Source organism: Typopeltis vanoorti, chromosome 4 (assembly GCF_054136105.1).
Source record: "Typopeltis vanoorti isolate ZY-2024b chromosome 4, IOZ_Tvanoo_1.0, whole genome shotgun sequence".
Taxonomy (NCBI): domain Eukaryota; kingdom Metazoa; phylum Arthropoda; class Arachnida; order Uropygi; family Thelyphonidae; genus Typopeltis; species Typopeltis vanoorti.
The window spans coordinates 131,036,055-131,055,271 of NC_143552.1; the positions used below are offsets into that span (position 1 = coordinate 131,036,055).

Genomic DNA, 19,217 nt, shown 5'->3' on the forward strand with positions numbered 1-19,217 from the left:
CACCTGGATGATATACTTTTGCAAAGTGCGCGCTCAGTAACTCCACTATATCGACTGATTCAGTGACCCCCTTACCATCGTCATTCCTTAAAATCATTTTGCCGTGTACATTTTTTTCTTGCTTGCAGCATATTGAAAGAACTGTTTGGGATTCTCTTTTGCTTGCATAGCTAGTTTCCTTTCATAATCCGCTTTTGCTTTTTTTTACCACACTCGTTACCCTTCTGGCCTGCACTTTATACCGTTCGTGTGCCTGCAGGTCAACCCTTTCTTTAAATTCCCTCCACAGTTGTTTCTTTTTTTGTAGCTCAAGCTTAATGCTGCTATTCATCCATTTAACCCCTACTTGTTTTACTATTCAGACCCTAGGTATACAATCAGCCATAACCTCCTGTAAATGCTCCTTGACCACTTCCCCATGCTCTATCGACGTCCAGTCCTTGCAGTTGTACATGCCATGGCACTGATCCAAGCAATCTCCTAAGCTTGTCATACTTGCCAGCACAGTAATTCCACATATACCCTGTCTTAATCGAAAATTCCACACCTTTAGCCACCTCCCAGGTCAAGACCTTATGATCACGCTCACCAATAGGTGGCAACATGGTCATATTCATTAGTCAAATTCTGAGATGCTATTACCAGGTCAAGCACTCTCACACCCCTAGTATTTTCAATTACATGCTGTCTCAGATAGTTATCCCTTAATAATTGAATAAAATCCATTTCCTTCCTCACATGTGTCCTCTCCTCCTTCCAATCAATGTTACCATAGTTGAAATCCCCCATAATAATTTCCCGCCTTCCACTCATTTCATCAATTTGTTTATGCATACTATCTCCACCATCTATTCCATCACCTGGTCTATAGCAGCACCCAACTGTATATTTTATTCTGCCAGTCTCAATCTCACACCAAATAGCCTCAAATGAGCTCCTTTCACTATCCCTGCAATACAACTTCAATTCTCCTTGGCTGCAGTTCATCAGCTATCATCAATAACACCCCCCCCCATTTTATTCTCTCTGTCCCGCCTAAACACACTATAACCTATACATTCTATCCCATTAACTATAAGAAAGACTTAGAAAATGCTATTCTGGTCAGCAACTGGAACTGAGCTTTCAACAAACTTTCTTTGGGCACATGGGGAAATAAATACCATATTAACAAGCCTACTCAGACAACTATCACTTGGTTTAAATTTTTTTCTCGGTTTGGCTAATGAATATAAATTCATTAGCCAAACCAGAAAAATTTAACAAGTTAATCTTAGCAAAACATCTGTATTACATGAGTAAAAAAGCATTGTAAATTTTATACATCAATGAATTTATTAGTATTTTTATAAATTAAAATACTATATACTTCTCTAACTATATATCTGGTAATCTCAGTTACAAGAAATAGTACAAAGAAATAACAAATGCAAAGAACACTGATACAATAAATGAGCTATTGATAATATAAGCAATATAAAAAAAAAGTTGATGTCTCATTTTGCATCATTTAGGAATGTGCACACATAGCAGCAGTTCATTAGTTAATAAAACTATAGCACAGGTAAACTATAAAAGTAACCAAAAAGAGCAAGGGGAAAACATAAAATGAGAGTTTTCATGACAACAACTGAAAAATGGGATGAAGAAGATCCTATCCCTCCTTTGTGCATTGTGCTATGCTAAATAATTTGGACTAATCAAGCAGCAAAGCATTTTAAATCCTGGCAAAAGGAATAATATATCATTGATTCTCGTAGACAGGCTTATACGTTGGTTATGCATTTCTAAATCACTTAGGGAATTGAAACAACGTAGATCCGAATATAAATTAAATTATACTTTAATAGATATTTACGATATTTCGGCAATGTCACATTGCCATTTTCTAAAGGAACTTACAAAAAAGGCAGGTGCACACAGGCACTAACAATACAGTAACTGAGAATGAAGATATAAAGCTATCATTCTCCTAGAAGTCCTGATGGTGCCCTCTGGTGGGCTAAGTAGGCGTTCTTGGCCGTTGGGCTGAAGGTCTGCTGATGTATGCCTCCCAAATTTGGGGCAGTCGCATACAACCAAATTTGTTGAGGTTTGGAGAGTTTCTTAGGGCAGAGGCTGATTCCATAAATAATCTTTCGAATTTATATTTGCTCCAGTGTATTATTGTTGCTTTCTTCCACCGTATTCTGTGGCGAGTATCCAGAGCATGGTCTGCAAGACCAGAATGGCTATACTTGTAAAACTGGATATAGTCCTTGTGTTCAGAAATTCTGATATTTGCTGTCCTGCCTGTTTGGCCAAAGTACGACAGTTTACAACTGCAAGGGACCTGGTATATACAAGGTTTGGTCTAGGGGAAGTGGTTGGTCTTTGGTAGAGCAGATAAGGGATGCCAATTTTCTGTAAGTCCTGTAACAGGAGGTGAGGTCATGTTTTTTTAGAATTTTGGTAATTTTTTCTGAAGTGCCTCAGATGTAGGGAATGGTGATGGATTTAGAGTAATCTTTTTTGCGGAGGGGGGCTGTGGTTTGTAGGTTTTAATATTTTTTGGATTTTTTTTTTGGGGGGGGGGGGGTAGCCATTGGCTGAGAAAGTGTTGATGATGTGATTTAGTGTTCAGTGTTAAGGGCTATGTCGTTAGAACAGATTAGTTCAGCCCTGTTGTATAGTGTTTTTACCACTCCATATTGTTGTGAGGGGGGGGGGGGATTATTGGTGGATGTATCTGCCTGTATGGGTGGGTTTTCTGTAAACTGAGAAAACCAAAGTTCCATCAGGCTGGTGGGTGACTAGTGTGTCTAGGAAAGGGAGGCAGTTGTTTTCCTCTTTTTCCAGGGTGAACTTGATTCTGGCGTGTTGGTTGTTTAAGTGTGTAAGGAAGGAGAGGAGTGTTTCAGAGCCATGTGGCCAAATAGCGAACACATCATCAACGTAGCGAAGCCATACGGTTGGTTTTTGTGGGGCAGAGGCTAAGGCTTTTTCCTCAAAGGTCTCCATAAAGAAATTGGCCAAGGGTGGGGAGAGTGGTGAGCCCATGGCTGTCCCCTCTATTTGTTCGTAGAATTTTCCCTGCCAAACGAAATAGCCTGAGTTCATTGTGAACTGAAATAGGGCTGAGATATCGGGGGAAAATTTAGCTTGGATTAGCTCTAAAGTTTCCTTGAGTGGGATATTTGTGAATAAGGAGGAGACGTCGAAGCTGACCATTATGTCTGTATGTTGGAGTGTAATGTTTTCTATGCTGGCTTTGAAGTGGGCTGAGTTTTTTTATGTGTGATGGTGTGTTGCCAGTATAGTGTGTGAGCTCTTTGGCCAAATGTTTAGCTAATTTGTATGTGGGGGAATCAATGCCATCCACTATGGGACGTAATGGCACATTTTCTTTAGGTATTTTTGGGAGTCCGTAAATACGGGGGGGGGGGGGGGTATAGAGTGAAACGGTTTTAATCTCCCTTTCCTAGACACACTAGTCACCCGCCAGCCTGATGGAACTTTGGTTTTCTCAGTTTACAGAAAACCCACCCATACAGGCAGATACATCCACCAACAATTCCCCCCCCCCTCACAACAATATGAAGTGGTAAAAACACTATACAACAGGGCTAAACAAATCTGTTCTAATGACATAGCCCTTAACACTGAACTAAATCACATTCTCAACACTTTCTCAGCCAATGGCTACCCCCCCCCCAAAAAATATTAAAACCTACAAACCACAGCCCCCCTCCTCCGCCCCTCCACAAAAAAGATTACTCTAAATCCATCACCATTCCCTACATCTGAGGCACCTCAGAAAAAATTACCAAAATTCTAAAAAAACATGACCTCACCTCCTGTTACAGGACTTACAGAAAATTGGCATCCCTTATCCGCTCTACCAAAGACCAACCACTTCCCCTAGACCTACCTGGTGTATACCAGGTCCCTTGCAGTTGTAAACTGTCGTACTTTGGCCAAACAGGCAGGACAGCGAATATCAGAATTTCTGAACACAAGGACTACATCCGGTTTTACAAGTATAGCCATTCTGGTCTTGCAGACCATGCTCTGGATACTCGCCACAGAATACGGTGGAAGAAAGCAACAATAATACACCGGAGCAAATATAAATTCGAAAGATTATTTATGGAATCAGCCTCTGCCCTAAGAAACTCTCCAAACCTCAACAAATTTGGTTGTATGCGACTGCCCCAAATTTGGGAGGCATACATCAGCAGACCTTCAGCCCAACAGCCAAGAACGCCTACTTAGCCCGCCAGAGGGCACCATCAGGACTTCTAGGAGAACGATAGCTTCATATCTTCATTCTCAGTTACTGTATTGTTAGTGCCTGTGTGCACCTGCCTTTTTGTAAGTTCCTTTAGAAAATGGCAATGTGACATTGCCGAAATATCGGAAATATCTATTAAAGTATAATTTAATTTATATTCGGATCTACGTTGTTTCAATTCCCTAAGTGATTTAGAAAAGGAATAATATATCAGAAAGCATCTTCCATTCCTTTTGTCTCTCTCTCTCTCTCTTTTTAAGAACAAATGTATAGCTACAATGAGAATACTATACATTCAATTGTTACTGGCAAAAAAATGTAACTGATGGAATGGATGAAGCCTACTTCCATTTGCAGAAAATAATTTTGCACATTAAAGAGAAACTGTGCAACTTTGAATAACATTCCACTGCTGAAAATATAGAACGAACACAGGCTTACACAGATCATAAGGATTAGGTATCCACTTAGTAATTCAAGTATACCGAGTGCATGAAAAAAAATGACAATCATTCCCCCCCCCCCCCTTACAATCATGTACAGATTCCTCACAAAAATACTGCAGACTTGTTTATTCAAATTAAACAGCAAATAAGATTTTACTTTCTTTTGAATTGCAGAACACTATACAGTGGTAGCTTGAGATACGAGTGTCCCAACATACGAGTTTTTTGAGATACGAGCAGTCACTAGGTCGATATTTTGCCTTGAGTTACAAGCCAGAATTTGAGATGCGAGCCTGCTTCAGTGACATCACAACCACCACGCTGCTCAGATTCCTGAGTCTTGCGTGTTGTTCAGTTCACGTGTTTACCTCACCGCAGAAGCATTTCTGTCGTGTGTCCAAAGAAGGTGAGTGTAAAGAACAGTGGTGAGAAAAGGAAAAAGGTGATATCCATGGAATTAAAGCGTAAGATAATAGACAAACATGAGCAAGGCGTAAGAGTAATAGACTTGGCAACGCAGTACGATCGCACTACTTCTACGATATGTACTATTCTGAAGCAGAAGGACTCGATAAAGGCTATAACTCCAGCTAAGGGCTTTAAATTATTTCAAAGTTATGCAACTCTGTCCATGAAAAGATGGAGAACTTGCTGATTATTTGGTTGACAGGGAAGCAGCTCACAGGAGACACTGTGACAGACTATAATTTGCGAGAAGGCACAAGCCATTTACACAGATTTGCTGCAGCAGATCCCAGATACTTCAGCACAGGAGGCTTCACAAGAGCAGTTCAAAGCCAGTCGTGGGTGGTTCGAAATTTTCCGAAAAAGGACCGGCATTCACTCCGTTATCAGGCATGGTGAGGCAGCGAGCTCTGATTCTAAGGCAGCTGAGGAATTTATAAAAACCTTTGCTGAATTGATCGAAGCCAAAGGATACATCCCCCAACAAGTTTTCAACTGTGACGAGACAGGGCTCTTCTGGAAGAAGATGCCAAGCAAAACTTACATAATGGCAGAAGAAAAGAAGATGCCAGGTCACAAGCCCATGAAGGATAGGGTGACCCTCACACTGTGTGCAAATGTGACTGCAAGATCAAGCCACTGCTCGTATACCACTCAGAAAACCCCAGAGCCTTCAAGACACATAAGGTTTTAAAAGAAAAATTGCAGGTTATATGAAGGCATGGGTCACCAGGCAGTTTTTTGTGCAGTGGGTCAACTTGGTCTTTGGTCCTGCCGTTAAGGAATACCTCGAGGTCAATGACTTACCCCTACAAGCCCTTCTCATCCTTGACAATGCTCCTGCCCACCCACCAAACCTTGAGGATGACATCCTTGAGGAGTTCAGCTTTATAAAGGTTCTCTACTTTCCACCCAACACCACCCCTACCCTACAGCCCATGGACCAACAGGTGATCTCCAATTTCAAGAAACTTTTTACCAAACACATGTTCCGACGCTGCTTTGAGGTTATGGAGAGCACAAACCTCACCCTTCGAGAGTTCTGGAAGGACCACTACAACATTCTCGTATACCTCAAAATTATTGATATGGCCTGGCAGGGTGTTACAAAAAGGACCTTGACCTCTGCATGGAAAAAGCTGCAGCCTGAGGCTCTGGCTGACAAGGGCTTTGAAGGATTTAGACCTGAACAGGAGGTGCTGGAGGAGATTGTGTCCCTCAGAAAGTCCATGGGCCTGAAGGTGATGAGGGAGACAAGGACGATGAGGGAGACATCGAAGACCTTGTCGCCACACATTCTGAGGAACTGACGACGGAAGAGTTGACGGAACTACACACGCAGCAGCATACAGAGGTTCTGCAGGAGATTGGTACAACCGCAGAGGCAGAGGAGGTTATCTCTTCAAGTGAAATAAAGAAAGTGTTGGTAATGTGGGAAAAAGTTTCAGACTTTATTGAAAAGAAACAACCTGAAAAAGTTGCAACTGGTCGTGCAGCTGCGCTATTTAATGACACTTGCCTAACTCATTTCAGAAACATTCTAAAAGGAAGGAAGAAACAAAGCTCCTTGGACAGGTTTCTATTGCAACGCCCTGCAGATGAAAGAGACGAAAGCATGGCAAAAAAAAAAAAAACTAGTGAAGGAGAAAATTAAGTTAAGCAAAAGTGAAGTGAAAGAAAAAATTAATACCATAAGCTAATCGGCTCCGCCAACATCTGTTTATTTCTTTAGATTCTCTTTTACATGTATGTATGTATGTATGTATGTACAGTATTTGGTTTTATTTTGTTTGTATACAATATTTGTTCATTATATATACATTATTATAAAATAATTGGAGTGGTTTTTGGGGGCTGGTACGAATTAATCTCATTTTAATTAATTTTAATGGGGAAAATTTATTTGAGATACGAGCATTTTGGCTTACGAGCTCGGTCATGGAATGAATTAAACTCGTATCTCAAGGTATCACTGTACTTAATATTAGATAAGAAAAAAAATTATATATATCTGTAAAACTTTCACAATGAAAATGAGGCAACAAAACATAACTGAATTTATCAAAAATGTGTTATGCATGGGGTTTGTTAAAAATCCTTTTGATCTAAAAAAAGTCAATATAATTTTGAAAACAGTGGGACAAACTTTTATACAGTAAATTATTCTAATACAACAAGTTTCAATTTATAGACCCATGTAATTAAAGGGGCTATGTTATGAAGATGGAATGAACATTATGAAAAGTAAAGTTAAAATCAGACAGACTGTTTTTCTTATTAACTTACTGGAAGGATGGAGGTCTGCTGTCACCTATACCCACTGTTCTTTCTAGAGGCAGTCTCAATTCTGACCTTTGCGACATTGTTTCTGTACATTGGGATGTACTATCAGATAAGCTACTTCCTTCTGCAGTCACTAGCTTTTTTATAAAAATAAAAAGTTTTAATTATTTATTTATAGCCCTCTATATCAGTGTTTCCCAAAGTGTGGTACATGTAGCCCTGGGGATACAGGAAAGGTTATTAGGGATACAAGACAATTTATTTTTACTGACTTTTACCTTTTTTTTTTAAGTTTTTATTTTTTATTTTTTGTCTTCATATTGTTATAGATATGGCAAGTCTATTCTATAATTAATTTTTCAATAACCAAAAAATCTAAAGGCAGTTTCAAACAAAATTATGTCTCTTAACATATATCAATTGACTGCAGTTAAAGCTGCATCTGGGTGATGATGACATGATTGCATTCCAACTGTGCAGTTCAAAACTGTTTTCATTAAAAGTCTAAATTCAAATAGTTCAAACCACATGATAGAAATTCTGCTACAATTTGGAATTATTCATATCGTAAATTGTAACAGCCCTCAGCAACTGTTTGACTGCCCATGTGTGCATCTATATACAGTTAATCGTGTCTCACACTTTGTCTTCATGGCATGGAGCCTCATCTAAGGCTAAAAACAACAAATATAGAACCAGATTTCAAACTAACTTCTTTCCAACAGACAATTTAATTTGTCTCATTAAACTTTTTTTTTTATTACTAAAAATTTAAATTTCACTATTTTTGTTTCAACTGTATGTATATAACTAAAAATGAATTTAATATTTTTTTTTAAAAAACTGTTTAACATGTTTGTAATTTATTATAATGCAAATGTTAAAAAATAAATCTTTATAATTATTTGTCTTTGAATGAAATATTATAAATTCTCCTAAATTGCCTTTGCCTAAAGAGGGAGGGGGGTTTGCAAAATTTAGTAACACATACCAGTGTTACTAAAATTTCAAAAGGGGTACTCAGGCACTGAAAGTTTGGGAAACACTGTTCTATATGATTAAATTATTACAAATGAGTCCAAAATTTGACTTTTTCTTTAGTATAAGATAGTCATTTTTACTAACTAATCAAAATACTACACAAAATTTAGACTATATGCTCAAACTATAAATTCAGCAATGCCAAATAAGTTTTTTAATTATCACAAAATTCATCCATAATCATAATAGGTCTGAATATTCTTGATATGAGGCATGTACATATGCATAGGGTGTCCCAAAATTCACGCAAGATTTAAATTTAGCGCCATTTGTGCAGTAAAGTGTTGCTAACGAGAAAAAAAAAGACAGCGTGACAGCTGACAGCTCAGGGTTATTAAAAATGGAGCGCTACACGAAAGAACAACGCATTTTCATTGTTGAGCAATATTATAAAAATAATGAAGGTTTGGAAGCTACAGTTCGCAATTTTCACACAAAATATGGTCGGAATAGTGATTTAACTTCATCAACTGTGAAAATATTAATTAAAAAATTCAAGGTAACTGGATCAATTAGTGATCTTATGCACTCTGGTCGTCCTTCAACAAGTCGTTCAACAGAAAACATCGAAGCAGTTCGTGAGAGTGTTGCTGAGAGTCCAGGAACATCAATTCGGCACCGTGGTCTTGAATTGGGCATTTCAAGAAGCTCTCTACAGCGTATTCTCACAAACGATTTGCATCTTTATGCTTACAAAGTTCAATTGACTCAAGAACTGAAGCCTACTGACCACACACAGCGAAGAGAGTTCGTTGAATGGATTATGGCACAACAACAAGTGGATGCTTATTTTTCGAACAAAATCATCTTCAGCGATGAGGCTCATTTTCATCTTAATGGCTTCGTTAATCGACAAAATTGTCGCATTCGGGGTTCAGAAAATCGACGAGTGATTGTTGAGAAACAAATGCATCCATAACGTGTCACTGTTTGGTGCGGATTTTGGGCTGGAGGCATCATCGGTCCATTCTTCTTCGAAAATGCGGCTGGTAAGGCAATAACAGTTAATGATGCTCGCGACATGATAATCCAGTTTTTTGTGCCTAAATTGCAAGATATGGATGTAGGCGACATGTGGTTTCAACAAGACGGTGCCACATGCCATACAGCCCGAGAAACAATCCAATTACTGCATGAGTCATTTCCTGGTCGTGTAATTTCCAGTTTCGTTGATCAGAATTGGCTGCCCAGATCATGTGACTTAACGCCGTTGGACTTTTTTCTTTGGGGTTTTTTGAAATCGAAGGTTTATGCCAACAAGCCCACGACCACCCACGTCTTGAAGGAAGAAATTGAGCGCTGTATCAACGAAATTCAGCGACATTTATACAAAACGGTCATGGACAATTTCGACAAAAGAGTGCGTATGTGCCATCAAAGCCGTGGAGACCATTTACCCGATATGCTATTCCATGCATAACCCTATACCGTATACTTTATGAATCAATAAGAAATTACAATTTTTAATTAAAAACCTGTGTTTTCTATCAAAATTACTTCTTGCGTGAATTTTGGGACACCCTATATAAGTTATAAATAGCTTGGTGGTGTCTGCAATCCAAAGACTGAGGTTACATGTGGTATAAATATGTAATACCAGCCTTTCTGAATGAAGGGTGAAAAGTTTTAGCAGTCTGGATAGCCAACTGCAATTAAATCATCAGCTATCACCTTCACTTTGACTGGTTGCTGGAAATAATGAATATACAGATGGCTGTTATTTGGTAAAGAAAATGAAACTTTAACACTCATTATCTCTCTCACCTTTAAATTTTGAGCAAACCTAGAAATCATTCTTCTAAACCTAAAGCATCTGTTACTATTCCACTTTTTAATTCCACTCACTAAACTGGAAGAGAAGCTGAGGCATTTCTGCATGCAATGATCCAAAGCAAATAATTAATCTCCTGAGAACTTACAATCCTCTCCACTCAACCAACACACACTCAGGATGTTTCCTTAACCAGTTCTCCTTGAGTGTACATTGTTGAGGTGACTGCTCCTCTTGGTAATTAGATCACAATCTGATCCAAATTTCACCTCCTCTAGTTTGAATTTTTCTCCTAAGCATTTTACAACTTTATGTACATTGGCACAACTACAATGTCTAGTGTTAAGAACTCAAACTTTTATCCCTCCTTTCCATGGCCAGACCACTGTTTCTATTCTTCAGATCTAGATACATTGATCTCATTACAGAAATTATCCATGATGGAAAGAGGGACCCCATTCTCCACTCTGCTCAAAATTTCCTACTCTAGATATATATATTCAAGCTAAAGGTGTGCCTAAGCAGTCACAGAAAATAAAACAGCTTAATGTAGGTGGCTTGAGACAAAAACTCCAGCTTTGTTCATAGCCTACACTGAAGCCCACACTTGCAAAACCATAATTAACAAGGCCAAGTGTGATTTTGAAAGGGTTAAATGCAGAAAATGAACTCATCACCTATGCCAATAGCAGTCATGGCTTCTGGGCCCTCAGAAAAACTGCAACTTTTGTCCATCTATGTTTCTACCACTCTCACACCTAAATGGTAGTACTGCAACATTATCTGAAGATAAAGTTGACATCCTAGCACCATTCTTCTCATCTAACTTCTACATGATGACCAAGTAAATTCTTTACCTGAAATACTGCATTACACACCTCCTGTGGCCTTCTGCCAGAAAAACAATCTTGAATAACCTGGATACCAAAAAAGACTTCTGGTCCTTATGGAATCTCAAAATTGTGCTCAAGAGATGTGCTCCTGAACTAAAACCTGTTCTTTATCATCTATACATTATATTATACTCAGGATGGTATCCACCATATAGCAGAAGCAAGTCCATACACAAACAATTTCAACTGTCAACTAATCGGTAATCACCAAAATGAATTTTGCCAAGAGATCCACAGCAGCTCTCCTTACCTACATAACCCACCTTTGGAAATGTGCAATGGGAAAGTTTTTGGAGAAACCTAGTGCTGCTGCACTTGAGATTTGAAAAATATTGGTGCAAAAGACAATTTTTAAACACATTCCCAGTAAAACAGTTTACTCAGCCTTTTAAAGATTAATTTTAGAAATTTTAATTTCACTTGAACACATTAGATCCCTCACACTTTGATTCCTGAGTATCAGTTAATTTTTTCACTGGTTCCATTTATAACATCCAATCTTTAAGAGCAAATATGTGAATGGGATTCATAAGCAAAACTAATGCCACTCTCTCTCTCTCTCTCAGGAATCATGCTTGAAACAAAGATTTCAAGGATTATCCATAGCCGCTTCCTTAAATCTCCATATGGAAAAAAGTGGACTCATTCGGCTTCAATTCCTTCTTAATGCTATCTTGTCTTCAAGAAATAGAATTTTATTCTACCTAAATGTAGTTTAATGTAATTTGAACCTCAATTAAGAAGACATTTCTCTTCTTAGATCAACATTTAACTTCTCTTGATAAGAGGTTTCCCTGGGTTATAAAAAAAAATGTGTATATATATATATTTTTAAAAATAGATTTAATTAAGTATAATTTCTGGGAAATTCTCATGTTACTCCTCTAAAACACTATTAATATAATTAACGGCTATTTTCACTTGTTTTTGTTTAGGAGTGTCCCTTATATTTAATACATTGGCTAACATAACTCAAAAGGGGTATATATATATATATATATATAATTTAGGACATTACGGGCGAGTATAGAAGGCAATTATGGCAGAATAAAAAATGTTGAAAAATTATGTACATACCTTGATTTTGGTTTAAAGATGCCTTCTAAATCCAAGCTCTTGTGGAAGGGGGGAGGGGGAGGGAAAGAACATGGGGATGTGCTTGGGACACGGGAAATAAGTTTGGGAACCCGGGTTACTATTAATAATATATATATATAAATATATATATATATATATATATATATTATTTTGTTGTGGGGAGAGGGGGGGGGAAAGAAGGGGAAGGGTATCCTTATGTGGAAACTGCCCCAGTTTCCACATAAGGATAGATTTAATGACTTAAAAACCGAGATTACTTATAAAGATTTAATAAGATTAATACAACTAGTTTCGGCTTATAATAGCCTTCATCAGGTATTCTTAAAGGAAGAGAATAGTAATAAACATTGAAGTATCTAAAAACTTGAAAATACAGGCAAAATATCGCCACACATAATTGATACATAAAAAACATTGTATTTTTTCAAGTTGTTCTAACATACGTGCCATTGTTTATTGCAAGTATGCGTGCAGACTCACGTGAACGCCAATATTGAATAACTGCAGCATGGCTATCTGCGATGTTATAACTCAAATTGTTGTTTAAGCGGACAGGATTCAGAAGGATTTCCCTTGATTCTATAATTTTTCTCTCAAACTCATCATCAGAGCGAAAAATATTTTCTGATCTATCCCAGCAAACGGAGTGGCTTTGTTGATCATCATTAGGATTATTTGAAAAAAGAACATGACTGGATAACGCAGTTGCATGTGATATCTTTTGTAAGAGATGTCTCTTTTATGCTCTTCTATACGCTGCTCAACAGATTTGTTAGTTTGTCCGAATTAAGGGATATTGCAATCGCACCATAATTTATATACACCTGGATATTTTAGGTTGTGATGAGGAGGCTTTGGATGACTGATTAGAGAACGGATTTTTGGAAGGGTGGTGAAGAACGTCTTGATGTTATATTTCTTAAGGACTTTTGCTAATTTGTTAGAGACTGTGCTAATATATGGGATGGAGATGCTGCCTTTAAAATTACTAGTTCCTGTGGTGCACTGTCTAGGAGGATCCAGAAGAAATTTCTTAATCGTTTTTTCAGAGTAACCATTTTGTTTAAAGATAAGCAAGAGTTGATTTATTTCTTTTTGTAGTTCATCTTGTTCATTCAAGAGAGAGCGTGCTTTGTGTGCTAAGGTAGATATAGTTCAAAGTTTTTGTGGTGGAAAATGATGAGAAAGATTATGCAGATATCTATTGGTATGAGTAGGTTTTCTGTATATAGAGATTTTTAATCTTTAAGAGCAACGTGTAAGCATGACATCCATGAAAGGCAAGGAGTTATTATTTTCTAGATCAGCAGTAAATTTTATATTAGGATGTTGGATGTTAAGATGATTAAGAAAAGCTGAGAGATGTGTGCCCGTGATTCCAAACAATGAAAATATCATCAACATATCTTTTCCAAACTTTCGGTTTAAATGAGAAGGAAGATATGGCTTTCGTTTCAAAATCTTCAAGGAAGACGTTACTAGAACTGGGGACAAAGGATTGCCCATTGCCAGGCCTTGTTTTTGTTGGTAAACGGAGTCCTGATATTTGAAGTAACCACAATGAATGCAGTGTTTTAATAAAGCAAACATTTTTTTGGATAATTTGTCCTTTAGTAATGTAAGTACCTCATCTGTAGGAACGTTAGTAAACAAAGATATAATGTCAAAACTTACTAGAATGTCATTTTCATTGATGGGAATATCTTTTATATGTGAAACAAAATCTGTGGTGATTTTGATGAAAGATGAAGATTTATTGGAGAAACACTTGAGGTACTTTGCTAGATATTTTGAAAGTTTATATGTAGGTGAATCAATTCCTTCCACAATTGGGCGAAGAGGAATGTTTTCTTTATGAATTTTGGGAACTCCATAGATGCGTGGGATAAGAGGATGTAGAGAGCGAAAAAAGAGAGGCGAACATTATGAGGAAGTTCACTCGTAGTCTTTAACAAGTTGTTTGTACGGTTTTGTAATTCTCTTGTAGGATCTTCCTGAAGAATTGAATATGTCGAACTATCTCCAAGTAATTGAAGCATTTTGTTGTGGTAATCTTCGGAGTTGAGGATGACCGTGGAATTGCCTTTATCAGCAGGTAAAATAATAATGTTACTGTTCTGTTTTAGATTTTTTAGGGATTGTCTTTCAGCCAGAGAAATATTATCTGTTGGAGGTTTAGCATTATTTATAATGAAAATCGATTCAATATGAAGAAGTTTCGTCAAATGATTAGGAATGAGTGAACTTGCCTTTTCTATTTTTGTAAGGAGAGATTCTTTAGGGATAAATTTTTGTGAGAGAATGAAATTGAGACCTTTGCTAAGAATATCCGTTTCTGCATCCGTTAAAATATGAGAAGATTTGTTCACTACAACTTTTTCAGGATTAATACGGGCTTCACTATGACTAGATCTGTTTTGTATCCTTTGTAGATTATTAAATTTCCGGATAAGAGTATACTTATTATTGTTTTGTATTCGAGTGGCTTGTGCTTCACTGTTAATGATAAAATCATGTAAGTTATCATTAGCCATCATTTCTTCACGTTTTTGAGCTGAAGATCTTTTAGTGGTGAACAAAAAAGCTAAACAACGTTTTGTGTCTGAAATTATTCTTTCGCTGAGGAGATCCATTTTAACTTTATGATAAATTCTTTTAGTGCGTTCCGTTGTTATTTTTTCTTGAAAAGAGATGAATTTAGGAAAAACTGAATGGAACTTACAACGTTTGAGAAATACTAACCTGTTTATTTTCAGGCCTATTTTCTTCAATGTTTTTTTAAAATTCCTTTTTATGTTAATTAGAGATGCCTCATCATTTAGGCTATAGATGTAATTATATGCTTCAACTCGGTTGTTGTGATACATTTTTAAAAATAGATTTAATGACTTAAAAACCAAGATTACTTATAAAGATTTAATAAGATTAATACAACTAGTTTCGGCTAATAATAGCCTTCATCAGGTATTCTTAAAGGAAGAGAATAGTAATAAATAGAAAAGGCAAGTTCACTCATTCCTAATCATTTGGCGAAACTTCTTCGTATTGAATCGATTTTCATTATAAATAATGCTAAACCTCCAACAGATAATATTTCTCTGGCTGAAAGACAATCCCTAAAAAATCTAAAACAGAACAGTAACATTATTATTTTACCTGCTGATAAAGGCAATTCCACAGTCATCCTCAACTCCGAAGATTACCACAACAAAATGCTTCAATTACTTGGAGATAGTTCGACATATTCAATTCTTCAGGAAGATCCTACAAGAGAATTACAAAACCGTACAAACAACTTGTTAAAGACTACGAGTGAACTTCCTCATAATGTTCGCCTCTCTTTTTTCACTCTCTACATCCTCTTATCCCACGCATCTATGGAGTTCCCAAAATTCATAAAGAAAACATTCCTCTTCGCCCAATTGTGGAAGGAATTGATTCACCTACATATAAACTTTCAAAATATCTAGCAAAGTACCTCAAGTGTTTCTCCAATAAATCTTCATCTTTCATCAAAATCACCACAGATTTTGTTTCACATATAAAAGATATTCCCATCAATGAAAATGACATTCTAGTAAGTTTTGACATTATATCTTTGTTTACTAACGTTCCTACAGATGAGGTACTTACATTACTAAAGGACAAATTATCCAAAAAAATGTTTGCTTTATTAAAACACTGCATTCATTGTGGTTACTTCAAATATCAGGACTCCGTTTACCAACAAAAACAAGGCCTGGCAATGGGCAATCCTTTGTCCCCAGTTCTAGTAACGTCTTCCTTGAAGATTTTGAAACGAAAGCCATATCTTCCTTCTCATTTAAACCGAAAGTTTGGAAAAGATATGTTGATGATATTTTCATTGTTTGGAATCACGGGCACACATCTCTCATAGTTTTTCTTAATCATCTTAACATCCAACATCCTAATATAAAATTTACTGCTGATCTAGAAAATAACTCCTTGCCTTTCATGGATGTCATGCTTACACGTTGCTCTTAAAGATTAAAAATCTCTATATACAGAAAACCTACTCATACCAATAGATATCTGCATAATCTTTCTCATCATTTTCCACCACAAAAACTTTGAACTATATCTACCTTAGCACACAGAGCACGCTCTCTCTTGAATGAACAAGATGAAGTACAAAAAGAAATAAATCAACTCTCGCTTATCTTTAAACAAAATGGTTACTCTGAAAAAACGATTAAGAAATTTCTTCTGGATCCTCCTAGACAGTGCACCACAGGAACTAGTAATTTTAAAGGCAGCATCTCCATCCCATATATTAGCACAGTCTCTAACAAATTAGCAAAAGTCCTTAAAAAATATAACATCAAGACGTTCTTCTCTTCACCACCCTTCCAAAAATCCGTTCTCTAATCAGTCATCCAAAGCCTCCTCATCACAACCTAAAATATCCAGGTGTATATAAATTATGGTGCGATTGCAATATCCCTTATTTCGGACAAACTAACAAATCTGTTGAGCAACGTATAGAAGAGCATAAAAGAGACATCTCTTACAAAAGATCACATGCAACTGCGTTATCCAGTCATGTTCTTTTTTCAAATAATCCTAATGATGATCAACAAAGCCACTCCGTTTGTTGGGATAGATCAGAAAATATTTTTCGCTCTGATGATGAGTTTGAGAGAAAAATTATAGAACCAAGGGAAATCCTTCTGAATCCTGTCCACTTAAACAACAATTTGAGTTATAACATCCCAGATAGCCATGCTGCAGTTATTCAATAGTGGCGTTCACGTGAGTCTGCACGCATACTTGCAATAAACAATGGCACGTCTGTTAGAACAACTTGAAAAAATACGTTTTTTTATGTATCAATTATGTGTGGCGATATTTTACCTGTATTTTCAAGTTTTTAGATACTTCAATGTTTATTACTATTCTCTTCCTTTAAGAATACCTGATGAAGGCTATTATAAGCCGAAACTAGTTGTATTAATCTTATTAAATCTTTATAAGTAATCTCGGTTTTTAAGTCATTAAATCTATTTTTAAAAATGTATCACAACAACCGAGTTGAAGCATATAATTACATATATATATATATCATCAAACCCAATAAAGAACAATTTTATATTACAATATTTTAATCACTTCTGAATGAATTTAAAAATTCCAGCAGGACAAAATATAAGGTGAAGAACTTTTTACTACAATATGATTTCTGTATTAATTCAACTTGGTATCTTCCTGGGTCTGGATCCCACTGATGAGACCTCAATAAAGGTCAAAACTGATCTGGGTAGTGATCCTCCTTTAATGCATAGCATTATGCATGTCTAAATGGAAGTATGCTTTTACATTACAGAATATTACAATTGATGCAGAGCCATCAACCTTCATATACATGTAGCTTGGTAAAACATGTTTTGCTCACAAAAAAAAACATGTTTGCTCTGAATCATGCTGGCATTTTGAAGTAAATGCACCAATTCACAACCCATCAAGCTAGCAAACAGACTGAACATCGCAAACTCGTTTGCAGTATGTAACATTATCAGTATTGCCACAAAAGGAAAATTTTAGTTTCCGAAAGACATAAAAAGCTATTGCATAAGAAAATTTTTGTTCAGAACTCAAAACTATAGCTGCATCAGCCATTATTTGCTATAATCTAAATGCTGCTTTTTATGTGAAAATCAAGTAAAAGACTAATATTCATGTCTCAAATCCAAAAATGACTTCTGGTCCTTATGGAATCTCAAAATTGTGCTCTTGAACTAAAACCTGTTTAATGATACTTCTCTTTTACTCTGCTTCATAACATGCAGATATTCAGTTTCTACTTTTGACTTCTCCAGATAATTCCATAATCACCTGTATGCTAAACTGCTCTCTGTATATTTCTGCAATTCTCCTAAAGTATCCATTTTAAGTATTCTCCAAAAGTATCCATCAAGGAAGCTTCAAAACTCATGTAGTAACTATTTCACTGATTCTACTATTTTTGTGCTAAGGGAATACAGTTACTCTCTCAGTACTTCCTCCAAACAACTATTTCACTAATGTAAAACAAACGCCACTAATTTTAATTAAGCCTACCTCTTAGCCAATTCATACTGTATGTTTTGAGTGTTTCATGGATGCTACTACAATGTAAAATTCATTCTAAAGAGCACTTTTTGCCTAGATTTTTCCTTCATTAAATCATCAATGTCTAATTATAATTTCTCAGCCATGAACTTAATATTCATAACTAGAAATGTATAATGGCTCTACTAGCAGAGATCTCGCACTGAGATCCGATGGCTCATTAAAGAAGTTAACTTCAATTGTTTGTTTGTTGCAATATCAGTTAATACCAACTAATTCCAACATTCTCAATCTTTTCTGCATCAATAATCAAGACAGTGGTCTCACCAAGCTAAGTAAGCAACCTTTTATAACTACAATTGTAATTGCTTGATCTCTTTACTTCTGAAGTTCTTCAAGTTTCTTCCTAATACTATGAGGCATTATAGAAACTGTCTTGACCTTAACACTTATGAGGCTGATTAAAAAGTTTGTAGCCTCACATAAAAATAGTATGTACACAGAAAAGAGAGAGAGAGAGAATTTGAAACCAAATACATGTACTCAATAACGAATGAGGTTGTAGCAATAAATGATATCTTATTGGTGCACATAATACAGCCATAATCTAAATGCTGCTTTTTATGTGAAAATCAAGTAAATGACTAATATTCATGTCTCAAATCCAAAAATGACTTCTGGTCCTTATGGAATCTCAAAATTGTGCTCCTGAACTAAAACCTGTTTAATGATACCTCTCTTTTACTCTGCTTCATAACATGCAGATATTCAGTTTCTACTTTTGAGTTCTTCATATAATTCCATAATTACCTGTATGCAAAACTGCTCTCTGTATATTTCTGCAATTCATCTAAAGTATCCATTTAAAATTCAAGTAG

The 19,217-nt window shown here is 36.3% G+C and overlaps 1 protein-coding gene across 3 annotated transcripts in view; it reads right to left on the reverse strand.

Moving 5' to 3' along the window:
• dsh (Segment polarity protein dishevelled) overlaps positions 1 to 19,217 on the reverse strand; it is a 423,724-nt gene that overhangs the window by 369,450 nt on the left and 35,057 nt on the right. For all 3 annotated transcript variants that reach the window (XM_090392005.1, XM_090392004.1, XM_090392003.1), the window contains exon 3: positions 7,471 to 7,604. In XM_090392005.1, coding sequence (XP_090248131.1) covers positions 7,471 to 7,604 — 134 coding nt within the window. The remainder of the gene's footprint in view (positions 1 to 7,470; positions 7,605 to 19,217) is intronic.